The sequence below is a fragment of the Schistocerca nitens genome, chromosome 4 (assembly GCF_023898315.1).
Source record: "Schistocerca nitens isolate TAMUIC-IGC-003100 chromosome 4, iqSchNite1.1, whole genome shotgun sequence".
Lineage (NCBI taxonomy): Eukaryota > Metazoa > Arthropoda > Insecta > Orthoptera > Acrididae > Schistocerca > Schistocerca nitens.
Genome location: NC_064617.1, coordinates 917,124,260 through 917,144,704, shown reverse-complemented (window position 1 = coordinate 917,144,704; position 20,445 = coordinate 917,124,260). Strand labels below are relative to the sequence as shown.

The window sequence follows — 20,445 nt, the reverse complement described above, 5'->3', positions numbered from 1 at the left end:
AAGGAAAGGGCCCAATATGGAGCCCTGAGGTACACGTTTTATTGTTTCATAGCTGGATTGGAAATGTTTGATCTGATCATTAATTTCATAATTCAGCTTTGTACGCTGCTTACGATTGGTCAGATAAATGATCAGTAGTTTTATGGATGTGGCATTTATATTGTAAGTTTCCAGTTTGCTTACTAGTAGCACATGGTTCACTGAGTCAAATGCTTTAGTAAGGTCTAGAAATATCCCTGCTGTCTGCATTCCCTCATCCAGGGCATCATACACCTTGTGGAGAAATTCGGTAATTGCCGTAATGGTACTGTGACGCTTTCTGAAGCCATGCTGTGTTTCTGCTAGTAAATTATTCTTTGTGAAACAATCAATAAGTTGTGTCAACAAAAAAATTTCAATGCAGTTGTCTGTTTGTTCCCTCTCTGTTAATTCTGACTGCCTTGTTTGTATTTTATGAGATTTTATACAATCTTTCATACAGTACTATACGGGTAGAGACTGTGCTTGTTGTGTGCAGATACTAGGAGAATTGGTCACTTGCCCATACACAGGCAGTAGTTACCTTGGCCACAGTCGAAAGGCTTCAGGCTACTGCCCATAGTTGCAGCAAGATCGGGGGGAGGGGGCAGTGATATGAGACTTGGGGCACCTTTTGTGGAAACGCCTGGTAACCCCATTGTTTCTGCATCTTCTGAGGCTGACTCATTAAGCCTTAGCAACAGGGACAAGATACTACCCAATGTCAACATTTCTGAACCTCTCCTGCTGGACCAGTGGCTGATTTTACTGCCCAGTGGGTGTGCTAGTCACTGGAAGCTCTAACATTAGGTTGGCAGTGGAGGCCCTCATGGAAATAGCAAGTGAGTTCACAAAGAATGCCAATGTGCACTTCGTATACACGCCTTGGAGGGAGGAGAGGGGAAGGGGGGGGTGGCGGCATCTCATTCAAGACGCGGAGGAGGCTCTGCCGTCGGCTATCGAACATACGGGGTGCAAATTGCTGCTCATGTCAGCATGAATGACACCTGCCGCATTGGTTCTTAGGTCATTCTCAGTACCTTCCAGCTGACGACCAATTTGATGAAGGCAGTTACCACTGACGATGCAGGCTAAGCTCATTATTTGTGCATCATACCCAGAGTTGATTGCGATCCTTTGGTTTGGAGCAGAGTGGAAAGTCTAAACCAGAGGCTCAGGCGATTCTGCGATGGTATCTCACGTAAATTTCTCTACCTCCATTATTGGGTGGAGAGTTGCACTTTTTTCAAGTGTACCTTCCACCACCCCCTCGGTATCAGTGATGAATTGCTGGCTGATATCGAAGAGAGCTCAGCCACATTATTCTCGGAGAATGCTCATCCTCACAGATTGGAAATAGAAAAGGGTGATATGATACAGGTAAACTGGAGGAACATCCATGGTGAGGTCTCAGAATTAGTGTTCCATATTAAAGATAATCGTGTCCACAGATAGTATTAGGAACAGGAAGTTGGTTGCAGCTGGAAGTGAATAGTAATGAGATACTAACTTCAGATTTGAATGTTTATCATAAGGATAGTCCGTTAGAAAGTGAGCTTATGGCCAACAAGGCTTTTGTTAATAATATGCTACACGCACGCACACACACACACACACACACACACACACACACACACACACACACACACGACCACAGTCTCTGGCTACTGAGGCCAGATGGTGAGCAATAGCGCATGATGGGAGATGCAACCAGGTGATGGAGGTAAGGAGAAGACTGGGGTGGGGTTGGGGAGGGATAGTGGGGTAGAGTTGGTGGGTTATTGCTTGTGGGAACATACAGGGACAAGGTGGAGACAGGGCAGGGCAGGTAGGTGCAGGTTAGATGGAGGGGGGGGGGGAGTGGAAAGGGGAGAAGTAAAAAAAAAATCTGAGGGTGTGTTGGTGGAATAGTGGGCTGTGAAGAACTGAAATGGGAAAAGGGGTGAAGCAGTCATTGAAATGAAGAGTGTGTTGGGCTGCATGCTCAGCAGCGGGGTGGTCCAGCTGTTTCTTGGCCACAGTTTGTCGGACAGATCACATGACTGGTTTCATAAGTGACCCTACCTTTGATGAGATAAGTGATGCTTGTGATTGGACTGGAGTAGGTGGTGGTGGTGGTGGTGGTGGTGGGCGGAGGATGTATGGAACAGGTTTTGCATCTAGATATATTACAGGGATGTGAGCCATGAGGCAACGGGTTGGGAGCAGGCGTTGTGTAGGAATGGGCAAGAATATTGTGTAGGTTCAATGGGTGGCAGAATACCACTGTGAGAGGGGTGGGGATAGTGGGAGGGCATTCCTCATTTCAGGGTGCGATAGAGGTGGTCAAAACCCTGTCAGAGAATGTGATTCAATTGCTCCAGTTGTGGTGGTATTGAGTCATGAGGGGAATGCTCCTTTGTGGCCGGACAGTGTGACTTGGGGAAGTGGTGTTGACTGAAGAGAGAAGGCATAGGAGATCTGTGCTTGTACAAGGTTGGGAGGGTAAGTACGGCCTATGAAGGCCTCATGGGACCCTCAGTACATTTCAAGAGGGACCGCTCGTCATTACACATGGTGGCTAGGCTATGTGGAAGGGATTTCTTGGTATGGAATGGGTGGCAGCTGTTGAAGTGGAGGTTTGCTAATGGTTTGTAGGTTTGATATGGATAGAGGTACTGATGTAGCCGTCTGTGAGGTGGGGTCAACATCGAAGAAGGTGGCTTGTTGGGTTGAATAGGTGCTTGTTGAGTTGAGTGGGACCGGATGAAGCAAATCGAGGAGAAGGTGTTGAGGTTCTGGAGGAATGTGGATAGGGTGTCCTCACCCTCGATCCAGATCACGAAGGTGTCATCAGTGAATCTGAACCTTTAGGAAAGATTCCTGTAGTTGGCCCATGAATAGTTTGGCATAAGATGGTGCCATGCAGGTGCCCATAGCTGTACCCCTGATTTGTTTGTAGTGAATGCTCATTTGCATGTTGAGGGATTTGGGGAATTATGGTGAGGCAAGGTTCGAGATAAGAAATTCTGGAAAATTAACAGGGGGTGATTTGGGGACTGTGGGGGTGGGTCATGGTTGGATGGAGGAGTGAACTGAATCAGGGAGGGTTCAACATTCGTCATAGTCAACGGCTATGGGCACCCGCATGGCACCATTCTGTACCAACCTGTTCATGAGCCATCTAGAGGAATCTTTCGTAAACACCCAGAATCCCAAACCCCTCAGCTGGTTCCGATTCATTGATGATATCTTTATGTCCGGATTGAGGGTTTGGATATCCTAGCCTCATTCCTCCAGAACCTCAACACCTGCTCCTCTATTTGCTTCACCTGGTCCTACTCAACCGAACAAGCACCTGGTCCTACTCAAACCAACAAGCCACCTTCCTTGATGTTAACCTCCACCTCAAAGATGGCTACATCAGTACCTCTGTCCATATCAAATCTACCAACCACCAGCAATACCTCCACTTCGACAGCTGTCAACCAATCTATACCAAGTAGTCCATTCCATATAACCTAGCCACCCGTGGGCATTGCATATCTCAAAATATACCGAGAGCCTCACTGAGGCCATCACGGATCTTAATTACCCTCCTAACCTTGTTCAAAACCAGATCTCCCATGCCTTATCTTTCCAGTCACCCACCACCTTCCAAATTCCCACCGTCCGGCCACAGAGGAGCATTCCCTTCATTACTCAGTACCAGATAGTACTGAATCACATTCTCTGCCAGGGTTTTGACTGCTTCTAGTGATGTCCTGCAAAGAGGAGTGTCCTACCCACCTTCCTCCCCACTCCCCTCACAGTGGTATTCTGCCACCTATTGAACCTACAAAATATCCTTGTCCATCCCTGCACAACCCTTGCACGCAACCCTAGCCTCATGGCTCATATCCCTGTAAATGACATAGATGCAAGACCTGTTCCATACATCCTCCCACCATCGCTGACTTCAGTACAGTCACAAGCATCACTTATCCGATCAGAGGCAGGGCTACCTTCGAAACCACTCATGTGATGTACAAGCTAAGCTGCAACCACTGTGCTGCATTCTATGTGGGTGCGACAACAAACAAGCTGTCTGTTTGCATGGATGGCCACTGACAAACTGGCCAAGAAACAGCTGGATCGGATGTTGGTGATTACACCGCCCAACACAACTTTCTTCATTTCAATGGCTGATTCACAGCGTGTGCTATCTGGATCCTTTTCACCAACACCAGCTTTTGTGAACTGACCATGTGGGAACTCTCCCCATAACTCTCCTGGCCCCAACCTTTGTTAGTCATTGTCGTTATCCATTTGGCCCCTTCTCTGTTTTCATTCCACCACTACACAGCCCTCTATTCCACACACACACACCCTCAGTCTTTTTACTTACGCTTCCACAAGCAGCACTTCATCGTACGCCACCCCTGCCTTGCTATCTCTCCCTGTCGCTGCCCCAGCCTCCTCCGTACCCCAACCATCTGCTTGCCTCCATCATGTGCGGCTACTCGCAGTCTGGCCTCAGTAGCCAGAGACTGTGGTCGTGTGCGTGTGTGTGTGTGTGTGATGTCTGTTTTTTCTGTTGTTTGAATGTATCATAAGGTTAGGTTAAATTCCAGTGGTAGTGGCATATTTATTGTAGTAAAGAACACAATAATATCTAGCATTTTTCTCATGATCCTGGATGTGCATTAATGTGTGTGAAGTTAAGCATTCAAAGTTGGGTCAAAGACGGTAATCAACTGCTTTTGTAGACAGCTTCTTTCAGGAGCTGTAGTGATTGATCACTTCAGAGAGCATTTGAATTTAATGAATAAATTTGCTATTGTAATAGGGAGTGACTTCAGCTTGCCAGATATAGAACGAAAAAGGGAGGCTAACAACAGAGATTCGGGTGATGTTATTCTGAATGTTTTGTTTGAAGATTACTTTGAGCAGATATTTAGAGAACCAACTCTTGAATGTAAAGTCTTGACCTCCTAGCAACAAACAAATCTGAACTTTTCAAAGCAGTTAATGTAGACGAGGGCACCAGTGGTCATAAGACAGTGATAGCATCAATGAATACGGATGTTATAAGGACTGTTAAGAAAGATAAGGCAATATTCTTGCTTAGTACGTGTGTCAGGATACAAATTGCTCAGTATCTGAGTAGTTGGCATCGAATATTCAGTGCTGAGAACAATCTGGAGCACAAATGGAAAAAATTCAAAAGCATTGTTCAAGATGCAAGTGCGTTCTGAACAATGTCTTAAAGGATGGTGAAGATACTCTGTAGTTCAATAGCCACGTTAGAAAATTGCTTTGTATGAAAAGACAGATTCATCGCAGATTTAAAAGAATTTAAAACCTAGCTGACGAACAACAGCAGAATGAAGCGAAAATGAGCAAAAGGAGAGCATTGAGAGGACCATTCAATGATATTGAAAGTAAAATTTTGCAACCTGATCTGATTAAAAGCCCTAAGAGATTTTGGTGTTTCTTAAAACGAGAAAGTGATTTGAAACAGTTGATTCAGCCACTCAGTGACAATACTGGCACTGAAACAGAAGATGGCAGAGAGAAGACCGAAATACTGAAACTGGTCTTCTAAATTTGTTTCGCAACGGAAGATCAAAATACGGTCAAATCTTTCAGTCGTCATACAGATGCCAAAATGGCAGCTATTGAGGTAAACAATCACAGAATAGAAAAGAAATTACACTTGCTTACTAGTGAAAAGGCTTCTGAACCAGATGGGGTACCTGTGAGATTCTATGGACATTACGCGAAAGAACTTGCTCTGCTTCTAGCAGCAGTTTATCATTGGTCACTGGAGCAAGTGACTGGAAGAAATTGCAGGTCATCTCAGCAGTACCACAAGGAAGTGTGGTAGGACAGTTACTGTTCACTCTAAATATAAATGATGTAATAGAAAAAGTCAGAAGCCTCATAATGCTGTTCGCAGATGATGCAGTTGTCTTGAAGAAGGCAGCAATACCAGAAGACTGTAGTGACTCTTTGTGGGAACGGGTGGTTGACTCTGAATGTAAACGAATGTGACATAGTGCACGCGTAAGAGGAGAAATAAATCCACTACTGTACAACTACACTATTGATGGAAAGATTGCTGGAAATAGTATCTACTGTAAAACATCAAGGAGTAACCATCTGGAGCAACCTTAAATGGATTAATAGAGAGATGACGAAGTGGAACGCCATTTGTCACAGGATCGTTTAGGTGGTGTGAAAGTGCTACATGTGCTGAATAGTGTGTTCCCACCCATCAAGTCCAAAGAGCTCTTACCGGGAAGACAACAGGATGGGTATTGATTCTATTGTTGAGGTCATTAGTGGGCTGGTGTACAGAATTTTCAGCAAACAGGTGGTTAATTGGTAATTCGGCAGTGACCATTGATGTAGGTAGATAGCGTATGAGGTATGTAACAGTGCTGCTTTTGTATGTGGACCCTTCTTTAATATGTTTAGGGAGTGTCTGTGACTAGATTGCAGCAGGGATTGTTTTGCAGCTGGGCTGCACATGTACAGATGGCACGTGAGATTACAAGATATGAGCAGTGGTGCAAGGAGGGACTAGGATGCTTGATATATTTACTGAGCAATGGAATATCACATTAGAGATAAGATTACAAGGTTTTGTAGAGTGCAAGTGGTAGTTAAATTCCTGGTGAAGGATGTAATCATAGTGTGTGTGTGTGTGTGTGTGTGTGTGTGTGTGTGTGTGTGTGTGTGTGTGTGTGTGTTTAGAGAGAGAGAGAGAGTTGGTGACATTCACCATGCATCAGTCGGCTGCAGGGTGGTAATAGTCTTTCCTCAGTTTTGTTTTCTGCCTCCATACTGGAATCTGAATATTCCTGTGGGACCACCAGCTAATATGTTTGTACTGTAGTTACTTCTTTTCAGTTATAATTACTTTTATTGATTTCATTGCAGTTACAATTTTGTTAATATTGTGTAAAGTGTTCATGATCCATTCTTCTGATGAACATTCTGTAGGATGTAAAAGCATTCTCGTGGCTTAATTTTGAGATGCAATTTCTCCTTCTTTTTCCTCTTCTAACATCTTCTTATTCTTATTATTACTACTATTACACTTGTACATATTTCATATGTAATTACTAGTAATGTATGATTTGTTTCATTTTACTTCTAGGTTAGAGGAGAAAGAAGAAGAGCTAGATGGTGAAGAAGGAGCAATTTTATTGCTACGACAATGCGGCCTGCAGCTTGCTTTGTGTTACGAGAACTGGTACAAAGGCGATATTGCTGCAGCTCGTGAACGCCAGCACACTTGTGACAGTTTAATAGGAAATGAGGATGCTCCTTATTTGGATGGCCTGAAACATATTAGTAGATCTTGTGCAGTACATCTTGCGTATCTGTCAGGAATGGTATCAGATGCTCGCACATTACTGAAGACAGTTATTCCTTTCAAGGAACTTAATGATGTTAGTAAAGCCTGTGTTGTTGGAATGAGAGGGATTGTTCTAATGGAATATGGATATCAGGGAACAAGCCAGTCAGTACCATACATTGAACAAGCATTAGTTCTGGATCCATCAAGTGGTCAGTACTGTGATTAAAGTATTTGTATCATTGCTTTTTCATGTACATTTAACAGTATCTATACAGAGTGTAATAATCCAAAGTGTAACTTGTTAGCTTGAAAGAGAACCTTAAATCAGAATTTAGACTTATGAAGGTAAAAGAATCAGAAATGTAAAAGAGTAAGAGCATTTCAGAACCGTGGACTACTTTATCTAGACACAGGCAATTTAAAGAGATTACAAGCCACTTCCCATTTTATAGGTACACTAAAATTCTTTTAACACCCCAAGCAAGATAGGAATTGGGATCCTGCACGACTTCCTGTAAAATGTCTCATTCACTCTATATATTTCACCACTCGTCATTAATAGGCAGTTGATTCTGAAAACATCTTATGTAGTTTATAAAATAATTTAAGTGGTTGGATAGAAAATCTACGTACCAAGCGGTGGCAGAAAACACACAGAAAATGGTTGTAACTGGCAAGCTATGGAAGCCAGTGGCTCCTTCCTCAGGCGGAAGGGTTAAAGAGGAAGGAAGAGGGGTAAAGGAAAAGGACTGAAGAGCTCTGGGACATCTCCAGTCCTTTTCCTTCACCCCTCTTCCTTCCCCTTCAACCCTTCTACCTGAAGAAGAAACCACTGGCTCCCAAAGCTTGCCATTTATAACCATATTTTATGTGTGTGTTCTGTCGCTGCTTGGTGAGTAGATTTTTTATCTGTACAATAAAATAATTTTATTTGGTTTATCCGTTTATTTGGTTTGCAATGATCAAAATGTTTGTCATTAAAAGGACAGGTTTTGCTGTTTTAAAGGTATAGTAGAGCTTGATGGATATGCACATATTGGTTGCATATTTTTTCATAAAAAATTATGCATCTCTTGAAATAAATTTTTACTTTGCATAAAAAAGTAATATATTACAGCAAGACCTGTAATTGTAATGTGAAAGCTTTCAGAGCAATTTCATAATTTCCAAAATTTTGTTGTTGATATGCTGTTGTGGACTGAACTTCCTTGGTAAGCCAAATATTCTGTCCCTGTCTGTAAAGAACGTCTTTAGAAGTGGTGGAGATCGTATCTTTGAACCACAGCACACAGTGGCTTACTGCTGCCAAGTGAAATTTTACGGCAAGGTACATTTATGCGGGGGCTTTAAATCGTGTTTCTGAAATTTGAGTGTAGTTGGCATATACCAGTTGTTGCCACACACTATCCCTACCAGCCCACAATGGAAGTCCGGTGCACTTCCTCTTTCCAGTTTGTGTCCATAGAGAAAATTATAGCAAAACAGGCTATTTCATTAGTATAGGCTTGATAGTAGTTGATACAATTTGCTCAGAGGCAGTAAGTGTATTAGCACCGGTGGAGCTATCTAAAAGTGATATTACTGAGGATGAGGGAAAAGCTAGAAAATGTCTGAAAGAGACGTAATTGTATTATTCTCCCCAGTCACTAGGTTTGATTGTATCAGTCACAGCATGAGATCAATTAGAGAGAGAGATGAACAGGAAGTTGAGTAAGGCCACACTAATATAGAGCTCAAAACCGTTACATAATTGATTTAAAGATCCCTGCAATTAATCTGAACACTAAAACAAGCCACTTTGGTTATAGTACCACCAAGTCTATAAGAGGTGTTTAAAATATATAAAGAAAATATTTGATAAGTAAATGGATTTTGTTTGTTTGCTCACTCAGTTGTAAAGTTTATGACAATGTTATAAATACTTGTGGGCTGATCAGCACATTTTGTTTAGTAACTAAATGATGTAGTGGTGCAGCCAGACCACATTTTAGTCAGCTTTGATGTTGTGCTGTTTACCATTTTTACATAGCTGTTTAAATAATGCATTGGAATGGCACATCTTTCAATCCCACAATACTCGTGGCCCAAATCTTTGCTAGCCCCTGTCTGACACCCACTTCTACCTCCACCCCTTTGTCTCATCTGCTGCCCTCCACCCCTCCCCCACATACACACACTTGATTTATTCTACACTCACAACCTCTCTCTGCCTCCCAGTCCACTTCTCCTTGTCATTGTGCATCTCTTGCTACTTGTGCTGTCGTAAACTTGCAGATGCCACATTCCCCATTACAGTGACCAGCTACTCCTCACACCCAATGCCTTTCCTCCTCGCTGTTTCCTTTCTCCACCCGCCCTCTCCTTTTGATACAACCCTCACTCTGTTCAAGCTGTAGTGCCAGTTATTTGTATCTCACTAATAACTTTCCATTACATTATTTAAGAGTTTTCTCGAATCAGAAGCATACAAATTTACAGTTGCCATACACATCAATAAATATACACACACAAATTGTATTTATATTACATGTGCCCAGTACTTTGCAACCTCCAAGGCGCTTGGAGTGGCTTGCAGGAGATCAATCTTTGTGCAGGATGTATGGCACAAAAGGCACTGGAGCATGTGGCTTGTGGTTTATTCTTGTCCACAATCACAGGACGTATCTTCTGTTATGAAGCCCCATCTCTTCAGGTTGTCTCTGGATCGTCCAACTCCTGATCGTAATCTGTTTAAAGATTTCCACACCATCCAGCTCTCGTTGTGTCCAGGAGGTAGTTCTTCAGCTTCTGGCGTCTGCAAGTGAGGCGTCGATATTTTCCATAACTCCAGTCTTGCCTTCTCTGGTGAAATCGTGAGCTTCTCAGATGTTCTCAGGAAGCTCTTTGGCGATCTCAGCCGTTGCTGTGGTGGATTATGTCCATGCAGTGGATGGGCACTGTCCTGTTCCACTTTCAGTCTCTCCTTGTTGGCAGCCACTGTTCTGCGTATCCATGGTGGTGCTATTCCAGCCAGGTTTCGCTGGCGGCTAATCCTTTCACACCAGAAACATCATCTTGGTCCTTTTCAGGACCACAGTTGACCATCATATCGATGAATTATTTAAGAATAAGGAAGTTATTTAAAGAAGCATCTGCATATCAACACTAATAGGGGATGACACAGGGATGGGGTAAAATTTGAAATTGGTAGCAGAAGTGGGATGTAAGGCATCAAATTGTGTGGCTGTATGGGCATTTAGGTACCGTGGAGTGATGCAGACCGTGCAGTCTCAGTATGTGCGTTTTTCCAACATTGTGACTGTTTGACATCAGCTTGACAAGAGTTTTGATGCCACACAGTAATGATCTGTCATCACACACAGTCTCAGTGTTGATTCAAAACCTCGAAGAGACTGTTTCTGCCTTGAAGAATGAGCATAATGTGGTTGTACGCTCTGTCTGTACACAAAAATGTTGATACGTGCAAGCTGCCACAGAAAAGAGCCCTTGTTGTTCAATTACAAAAACTTGGCTTATCATTGCAGCTCAACTGTCAAAGCATTCAAAGAATACTCGCATCAACTTCAGTTTCACCTGTACATACTTAATATTGTGTGAATGTAGAATTTGTTAATTGATGGCTAAGTCAGTTAGGCTACAAACTTCATTCAAATTTTTTGGAAATCCGATCAAGCCCGTTTTCATGTAGATGGTTATGTTAATAAGTAGAACTTTCATTATTGAGTTTTAGGAAAACCTTTTCAGCTTCACCAGCCTTTTTTTCTTTCTTTTAAAAAATATAGGATGAATGAAGTGATGCAGTCACGGTGACCTCTGAACATTATGTCAGCATGGTAGAAATGGGGGGAGGGGACCTTGTTTCACAAAGCGCCTAGTATCCAGCACATGTTGGTGTATCGATTATCCATAGATTTTGAAATGCATAACTGTTGGGTTTTTGAACATATTCTTAAATTATTTTCTGAGTGAATCATAAGTTGATTTTTGCGTGCATAGTGTACGTCATGTCTTTGTCAGGGAATCCCCATTGTATCTCGAAATAAACTTTCCTGCAGAAAGAAGGGGACAGGGCTATACGAGCAGTCACAGAATTAGTGAGGACAAGATTATTTGTTAGAATGAGGAAGGAGAAGAAATGTGGACATGAGGCAAATTATAGAAGAATATTACTATTCCAAATTTATATAAAAATTTTGTACTACTACTTTTTGATGTCAAGCTTGAGAAGCTGGAGCGTATATTATATTCTGTTGTACTAACAAAAGTGACCGTTTGTGCCAAAACAGTCTTCTTTACTTGGTGTGTGTTACAATCACTGCAGTATTAGACAGGTATATTTCGTTTTATCTAGCAGACAGTGACAAAATACACATAATCAGATCGAGAAACCACACCAGTATTGGGTACTGTTTGTATTAACAGCTTTTTCAGTATTAGACGACGACATTTTGTGTTTTCATGTAGCAAAACATTTGATGAAGTTTGATGAGGTATTAGATCCTTTCGCAGAAAGGAAAGCATGCCATGTAAAGCTGTAGCAATGTTAGAGAGAGAAAAAAATTCTAGGACTTAAAGGATTGAAGAAATGGGTACTTTTCTTGATTGGTTTCATGTATCCTATATTTAATTTTATGTTACACACAAAAGCAAGCTATTAGCTAATAGGCAATAAAGAGTGCAAGTATTCTGAAGAGTTCTTGTTCTCTGGGTTACAAATAATTCCAGCCAATAATAATTGTGAGTGTCCCCCCCCCCTTCCACTTTGCACACTGAAAACCAAACAACAAGTCTTACATTTCCTTGAACACATGTTTTATATATCACACTCTTCAGAAAGATGTGCGCTCCAAAATGAACATATTTTTGAAAAGTCAATTTCGTTACAAATTTTTGATGTCCTACCTCAAATGCTCTAGTGAGGAGGGAGGGAGGGGGGGGCACCACTATCTAGTATTGCCACAGTCTGAAGTATTGTTGTGTTTACGTTTAGTGATTTCGCTGTTTCCTCTTTATTACTCTCGTGTCAAATGAAAACAAAATGGATTTCTGTGGCTGGGAGCTATCAAGTGAATTACAATACATTCACATAATTATGGAAGGCTAAAATATATTATTAGTTTCAGATTTTATTTTATTTCCACCTTTCTGGCAGTGAAGCATTAATCGCCTTGCAGACCAATGAAGTTATTTTTATCGGTTTGCTAAAGAACTTTGGCTTTTATTAATATTTTCTGCTAAGGCAGTCATTTTATTTGAAACAAAGTTTTTAATTTTACACTATTGGCTAGTGTTATTATTAAAAATTTTACTGGCACATTTGTGTGATGTATCTTAAAAGTGTAACACGCGCAAAAAAGATCAATGTTATATGCTAAAGCTTAGCTTCTCTTGCAGCTTATTAATTTTCGAGACCAATCTTATATGTGAAAGCTTTGATTTTCTTGTAACGACACTATGTATATGTATATTAACTTTTACAATTTTTGTATAAGCGCTACTTAACAGTGATATTGCTATTGGCTGACTACATCAGGTGTCCTATGCTCTGAATATCCACTATCATCGGCTGGCAAGACCATGTGACATGAGCTATGACTGGCTCACAAAAGCACATCGAAATCCCGATTTCAATGCTTCGGAAAGTAACAAGCAGTGTTTCGTGGAATTCAAATTTATACTTTCGTAATATGAAAATATACAGCGTACATGTTGCTGCACATAAAAGTTCTTTCTAAAACTTTTATTTTATATTATTTATATATGTATATTTTTTATACCGAATTTGGTTTTCTAAAGGACTGAGAAATTCTAAGTCGGTGTATGAAACCATAATCATTCAAAGGTTTGAAAATTTTTACTGTTCTGAGGGAAAGTATACTGTCACTTAACACGGAAAAAGTGTATAATCCCCCCCCCCCCCCCCACTTTTGTCCCTGTATACACCCAGAACATAGCGTTAGTGCAGTAAGCAAGATTTTCATTGTCCGCGTGTTGGCTCGTGGCCGCATGTATTATAGGTTTGCAGCATTTGGAATGGTGGGAAAGTATGCCGAGTCACTGTCTTAACCCATTGACATAAAGTTTTTTTGTAGACACCGTGACACGGTGGTACATTAATTTTTTTTAGCGCTTTTACTCAGTTTTACAGCAACATAAGATAAGCTATATCGAAGCAGTCTATTTATTGTATTTCTCCATTACACTCTGAAATACAATCATAAATAGTTTGTATGAGTTTCATAAAGCTTAAAACACTTATCTACTTGTAAGCAATTCTTGCACTCTTCGCATTGAAAGCAGAATTGTCCACGCTGTCCTCTGTAGTAAGAGACCTTACGTCTTCTAGGTGGTGCTGCTTTTTTGTCTGTCTATGAATAAAGTGGGCCAACCACAAATAACTTTGCCTTGTACCGTTCCATTATTATTTTACAATTACAAGCTCATTATTGCTTCAGCTAACACAGTCCTAAGTTCTTCTGCCCTACAACCACGTGTGCAGCAGTAGTACAAAATAAAAAGTGATCTAGGTGAGAAATAATTTATGATCTGTACAAGAAAATGACACAGATTCTGCACTAGTGGCATAATCCTGCAGTGAGGGAGTAGTCTACTGGGTAATGAGCAATTGAATCGACGGTGGCTGGGATACTAGTAATGCTTCGAGTGGGTCATTAGGATAATTCTTATACATGGCAACAGAGTGATAGAACAAAAGTTTATTTCATTATTGTTTAATAATTAGACAGTGGTTCACCTCATATAATTTACAATTCTTATTCTTATTGTTGAATGAAGCTAAGAGTAAACTGTGGTTTTGCTTATATATTTTTATCTTGATAATACAAAGACATCTACTCTTTACATGTGTACAAAGTATGCTGCGCACTGTCTTGTGTTTAAAAAATCAGTGTGCCCCCTTGAAAGTTAATAAATCTGTTCGTGGTTTCCGCATCTGCGAATTCTGTAATCAGGAAGTCTAATGTTTTTCAGAATTTATTTTGCCAGGTTGAGATGAACTTCTGTGAATCTCATCCTTCTTTTACATTAAGAATTGCTATGTCTTAACACATTTTTTTTATTTTTTATTTTTTTTTTTAATCCCATCACATATGTCCTTGTAAGAGGATGTGATGCTAAGCATTGGTCATGTGATCAACTCCTGTCCTTTTTTTTTATAATCACATGTGCAGTTAGGTTTCAGTTTAGTAGCCCAGTTTTTGTTGTTCTTCAGTCAAGTCGATCACGAACGGTTGAAAGAATGTGCACGGTTTTTTGTCATTCCATTACACAGCGAGAAATGTATTCATTGATGGAAAAGTCAGATCGCCTTTCGTCAGCACTGAGCTCTTGAACTTTAGTGGCATGTTCTTCATGTTTGGTTTTTTGGTTTCAACAATGTAGGTCTTCCTCTGTACTTTTTCTTTGTCAAGACCTGTATAAATTTTAAAATTGCAACAGTGTCCATTGTTGGATGCGCATAATTCGTATATCTTCAAACCAGATTGTAGCCTCTTTGAAGGGTTGTATTGTAGGTATGACAATCTGCCCCTGAACTTCATCAGACTCTCATAGATACAACTTTTTTTCCTAGGCTTGTTCACCCTCTGAAATCTGTCAAGAAGAACAGTAATTGGTCTGACGGTCCTCAGTCTGTCATGTTGTGTTTCTGCAGTACTGAAATGAAGATACCTTGAGATGGCTTTGTATCTCCTAAAAGGCATCAGTTTACCATAAGTTTACAGATTGCAAAGTGGGTCTCATCTAATGTCACATAAAACAAGTGTGGTTCGACAAACATTTTCTCTGTTCGGCATGTACAGTTGTTTCTGTGTGTGTTTTAGCTGCCAATAAATTAGTTTCTTGAGTACCGACTCCCATAACTGTGGCGTCAAAAACTGATCAGTTATATGTAATTCTGATGCATTTTGGTGTAGGGATCTGCAAATAGTAACGTTTATCTCACTGCTGTTGGTAATGTGAGGATTATAGCAAACATTATCCCAGTTCCACACATCAGTAATTGGCGACGTACCAGATGGCCGGCTCCGATATGGCATCTCGATTGTCAAGGAGGAAAATCTTATTTGTCAACAAGACTATTGTTGTCCTCGCTTCTTGTTCTGTGCTTTCACTATTTTTCTGAATCTGTTTCACTTTCAGTATCACTCAGATCACTTTCTTCAAGAAATCGACATGTTCTTTCAGCTTGGAATTCGTATGAATCTATGAAAATGTGCCAACTTTGCATCGTAATATTTTGCTGCAAATTGAGCATTTCTGATTGATTTAAAGGCGCATACAGTGCCCGTCATCTATTAACATACTGCCTGAACTAAAAAAACAGAACCATCGGTTATGCAGTACTTGCCTAGGCACCATTCAACAAAGGAACTGCACAGTGATGGCTCTACCTGTCATTGTATTAAATGCATGTGAGTGCGATGACGAGTATAGCCATCCCTTTATGCCCGTGGGTTAATGATGATCACGATCTGACGATAGTGACTTTAATAACCTTCCTTATGCTCATTGTCTTGTATTAGAACAGCTTTAATTTAATTTCATAGTCATTTATACAAATGAACACCACTTTTGAAGGTGTCCGTCTCTGTAATAGACTTGTACGAATCATTGTTACTTTCAAGTGAAATACGCTAATCTGTACTAGGCATGCAGTCTTAGATTGGTGCGACCTGATGTCATATGTAAACATTCCTCATCGAGGTGCTCTGTAACGTAACAGTTTCTGCCCTCTGGCTCATTCAGGATGTCCCAGAACTGAGTGACCTCCTTGTTGGCAGCAAACTGTAGATTTCATGCCTGTTATTCTCTGTTTACAAAGACTGCCAACATTATTTATTGTTTTAACCAAAATTATGTTAAAAGTTTTATTTACCGTTATTTTATAATGCTTATCAATAATAAATCTCACTTTAGAATACCAATACTTTTTAATGTGGTTTCATGGAAGACTTTTGCTTCCATGTTTTATTCACACCATCGCACATGATCGGAACAAAGAGGGAAAACCACATGCGTATTTACATGTGTCAGCACTCGGCCACTGCATTTTGATTGATATTCTTTGGAGAGATAAGTAGAGCTAATTGCTTTTAGAAAGAGACAAGAACAAATAATTATTCCAGATTTTTTAAACAGGAAAAATTTAAATTGTTTTAATTTCATGTTTTGATCTATGAAGAGAATGACAGTAAGAGTAATTTATTTGTTTTCGCTTGTCGTGTTTCCTATGCCTTCCGTATTCTGCACTTCTTGGTCAGTCTGCTGAAAAGTGTAAAAAGGGGGTTTTACTATATATCCTGTTAGGTTTTCACAACCAAACTAAGAACAGACTTCAGTGAAATCTGGTAGTCAGTTCAGCAGTTTGGCAATAAAAACCTAACAAAAGGATTTTGAAAACCTAACAGAAAGGTGTACTTTTGTGCTTAACAAAACAATATTATTCTGGAAGTATGGATTAAACACATTGAGGATTGTATAAGCATTGTATTCCACTATGTAAAATCGTATTGTGCAGAACGTATCCACCAGTAAAAGCATTTTCACAAATATGATGAAATTAAAATATCAAAGAGTAATAGCATTTTTGTTAATTTGTGTGATGTTCTTCAAATCAATAAATATCTTGCACTACACACTTTCTAAAGAAGCCTTTGTTGTTCCTCAGCGTTCAAGTTATGTCCATACCACATTTTGTCAAAACTGTTGAGTGCCATGTACCAGGCAAGATCAAGAACTCTAGGTCAGCTCAAGATACAGTTTGAGTAGGAGATCGCCAACAGCCCGGGTGAGACATTGCAGTCTACTATACAAAAACCTTCTGAAATGAATCACCAAATTTGTGCAGCAAAATAAATACCATTTGACTTATATAAGTTTTAACTGTGGTATTCAATGCAATTTCCATACCTATACAATACATTTTAAGCGTCAAATACTGTTTTGTAACTTTCCCTCTTTTTTCCCCTATTTAATTCACATTTTCCCATTTCTCTGTACTGCTCTGTAAAAGCACTTTCTTATTTCAAATTGCATAATCTCCAGTACTAAAACAAGTGCTGATAACCAACAGTGATTTAAGAAACTGCCTGTAACATTTTCATGGACATTAATACATAATTTACAGCTAACTTGCTATTGTTAAGTTTCGAAAAGATTCAGTGCATGCAGTTCAGATTATGAAAAAGATTTTCACCCAGTAGATGCATAAATTATTAAAAAGCACCAATGACAGTTTTAAGTGCCTAGGATTACAACATGATAATATGAATTCAGTCGGGAGGAGCATACTAAAGAACTTCTGAAGTGCCTAGGCAAATCTGTATGTGTGTTGTGAATGTTGTCAGACATAGGTAACATAAAATGTCATATGGTATTTTGCGGTAACTCTTCAAGCCAAAGAAAAGTTTTCAAGTCCAAATGCGTGTAAACATACATGATTCGTGATGTGAATTTGTGAGCAGTCTGAGGAAGCTTGTTCACAGAATTCTTTATACTAACTACTGTTTCTCAGTATATTGGTTTTTTCATGAAAATTGTTGTAAATAGTATATTGCTTTTTCCAACAAATAGGATGTTCACGAAATCAGTAGTATGAACAAGGGCAATATACATAAACAATTGAAGTCAATTCCTTTAGCCCAAAAATGGGCCCACTAATTAAGGAACACACATTTTCAGTAACCATAATAAGTTTAGCTTCAAATAAAGGTCGGTTTAAAAGAAGTCTGAAAGACTTCTTGTGGCTGACCACTTTGACTCTGCTGATGAACTTCTAAACAGCACCAGTTGATGTACTATATGTATCATTACTATTATTATTAGTGTTTTTTTAAATTAAAATTACATAATGAAAAAATCGTACTTATTCCACATACATATTCACGGAATGAGAAGTTGATCTAATCTAAAGTCTTGATAAGCTGACTTTGTTTTGTAGCTACCTTTTCTAGCCGATGAGCTCAGTATGATTCTCAAGTATTATTTAGATTGTGTCCCTACTGTCCCTGCGTATGATAGTATACATGTAGTTCCTTTTCACCAGGTGCTCTTATATGTAACAAAGGAGTATAAAGAGACTATTACAATCATAAGTACAATACATCAGGACACCAGATCCATGTCATAATCATTCTAAATTCTGCAGTCTCACACTGCAGTGTGGTTTCAGATCTCTGAGACTGCAGACGCGTGTGAAAGTTGTGTTTCCGTGAGTGTGTGTGTGTGGATGTGTGTACGTGTGTCTCCTGCTGACAAAGACCTTAATGGCCGAAAGATATAATTGTGTGAATCTTTTTGTTGTGCCTATTGCGACGCAGCATCTCCGCTGTGTGATGAACGGCAACTTTCCTTCTCTGGTGTTGTTACATTCCATCCTCGATTTTCCATTGTTTCATTCTAAATTCTTTTATTGTATTTCTCAGCCTTGAGTCAAACAAATGGTATCCTGACTGGGCTAGTTTTATTTTTAGATGTTCTGTTCAAAAAGAAAGAAAATAGGGAATAGTAAAATGCTAGTAAACTAAATTAGAAACCAAACTAACATCTATGCACAAATATATGCACTTAAAACTGTTACACAGTAACTCTCAACAGACTAGGAGTGGTGGTTGCAGTGTCTGCAGCATGTGTACACACTGATGGAAATGAATGCCACAGTTGGCTACATAGTAGTATCAGGTTGGTAACTCATTAAATCACAAATATAAGTTACCGGTGTAGGCCAGCTAGATGTGCACTAAAAGCAGGATAGTGGAAGCCCACCTGAAGGTGCGATCCATGAGTAGCAAACTTCCAGCTGCTGGCTGCAAGGACAGAGTATTTGTTTTAACTTGAGCAACTAAATGCCTTGAAAATATGCATTCTGTGAAAAAAATGTTCCAATTCAAAAATTAATATTTTCAAAGGGAACCTCTGTTGGTGATAAAACTGGTTGCCCTGAATGCCCCCTCCACCACAGAGAAATCAGCTTCTTATTTTTAAATCGCAACCCCGGTTTTTATTCAAATGGGAATCCTCTTTTTATTTCTGATTTGGATTCTCCGCCATAAAGTAACCAGAGTTTCTTTGAAACATTTCTTTTCCATTTATGGTAAACGACACTATAATTGATAAATGTCAATTTTTTCCAATTTCTCAAATTAAGAACCTGCTTGTTTCATTATACGTGAAATTTGTGATGAAAGATGTAAACTTTTTGTCATCATCAGGGTGACTGATTTCGGTTTGCTCTTCAGTCCAGTTGCCACAACACTTACGCCTGCTACTATGCAGCTACTGGCAGAATACAATCCACAACAATTATAAGGAAAACAGTGATAGGCACACCTGCCACGGATAAACATACTGAGTGAACTCTCCCACATACTCGACCCATTGCTCAGTGCCCCACTGCAGTGTTGAAGCCATTATAAGCACGACAACCGAATGAGTGTGCACCATTCCTTTCCAGAGCCTTTTCTGGCACATTTGAAGTGAGGGGAACTTTATCTGTAGAAGAGAAAATTGAAATAATATTAATTTGTGGCAAGGCTGCAAGAAATTTGGTTAGTGTTGTTGCTCTTTATGCCAAACATTTTGCTAATAGGCAAAGCACTATTTATCATGTTATAAATATATTTACTACTGAAGAAAGAAAATATTGAAATGATTGTTTGCTACTCACCATATAGCAGAGATGGTGAGTCGCATTCAGGCACAACAAAAAGACTGCTAAACAAGTGAGCTTTTGGCTGATAGGCCTCTTTCTAAAGTACTCAACACACAAATATTCATTCAAGAGCACGTTGTTCTTGGTCGTCCACTCTTATTATTCCCTCTTGGCTGTTGTACACATTGTATATGACCCATCTCTCTCTGTAGCTTACCCTTACTTTTGTCAGAATTTCAAACATCTTGTACCATTTTACATTGTCAGACGCTTTTTCCAGGTCAACAAATCCTACGAACGCGTCTTGATTTTTCTTTAGTCTTGCTTCCATTATTAACCGCAACGTCAGAATTGCCTTTCTCATGCCTTTACCTTTCCTAAAGCCAAACTGACCATCATCTAGGGCATCCTCAGTTTTCTTTTCCAT

At 39.9% G+C, this 20,445-nt stretch overlaps 1 protein-coding gene across 3 annotated transcripts in view; it reads left to right on the top strand.

The window, feature by feature from the left end:
• LOC126253520 (uncharacterized) overlaps nt 1-20,445 on the top strand; it is a 96,679-nt gene that overhangs the window by 27,677 nt on the left and 48,557 nt on the right. For all 3 annotated transcript variants that reach the window (XM_049954895.1, XM_049954896.1, XM_049954897.1), the window contains exon 4: nt 7,145-7,557. In XM_049954895.1, the coding sequence (XP_049810852.1) occupies nt 7,145-7,557 (413 nt within the window). The remainder of the gene's footprint in view (nt 1-7,144; nt 7,558-20,445) is intronic.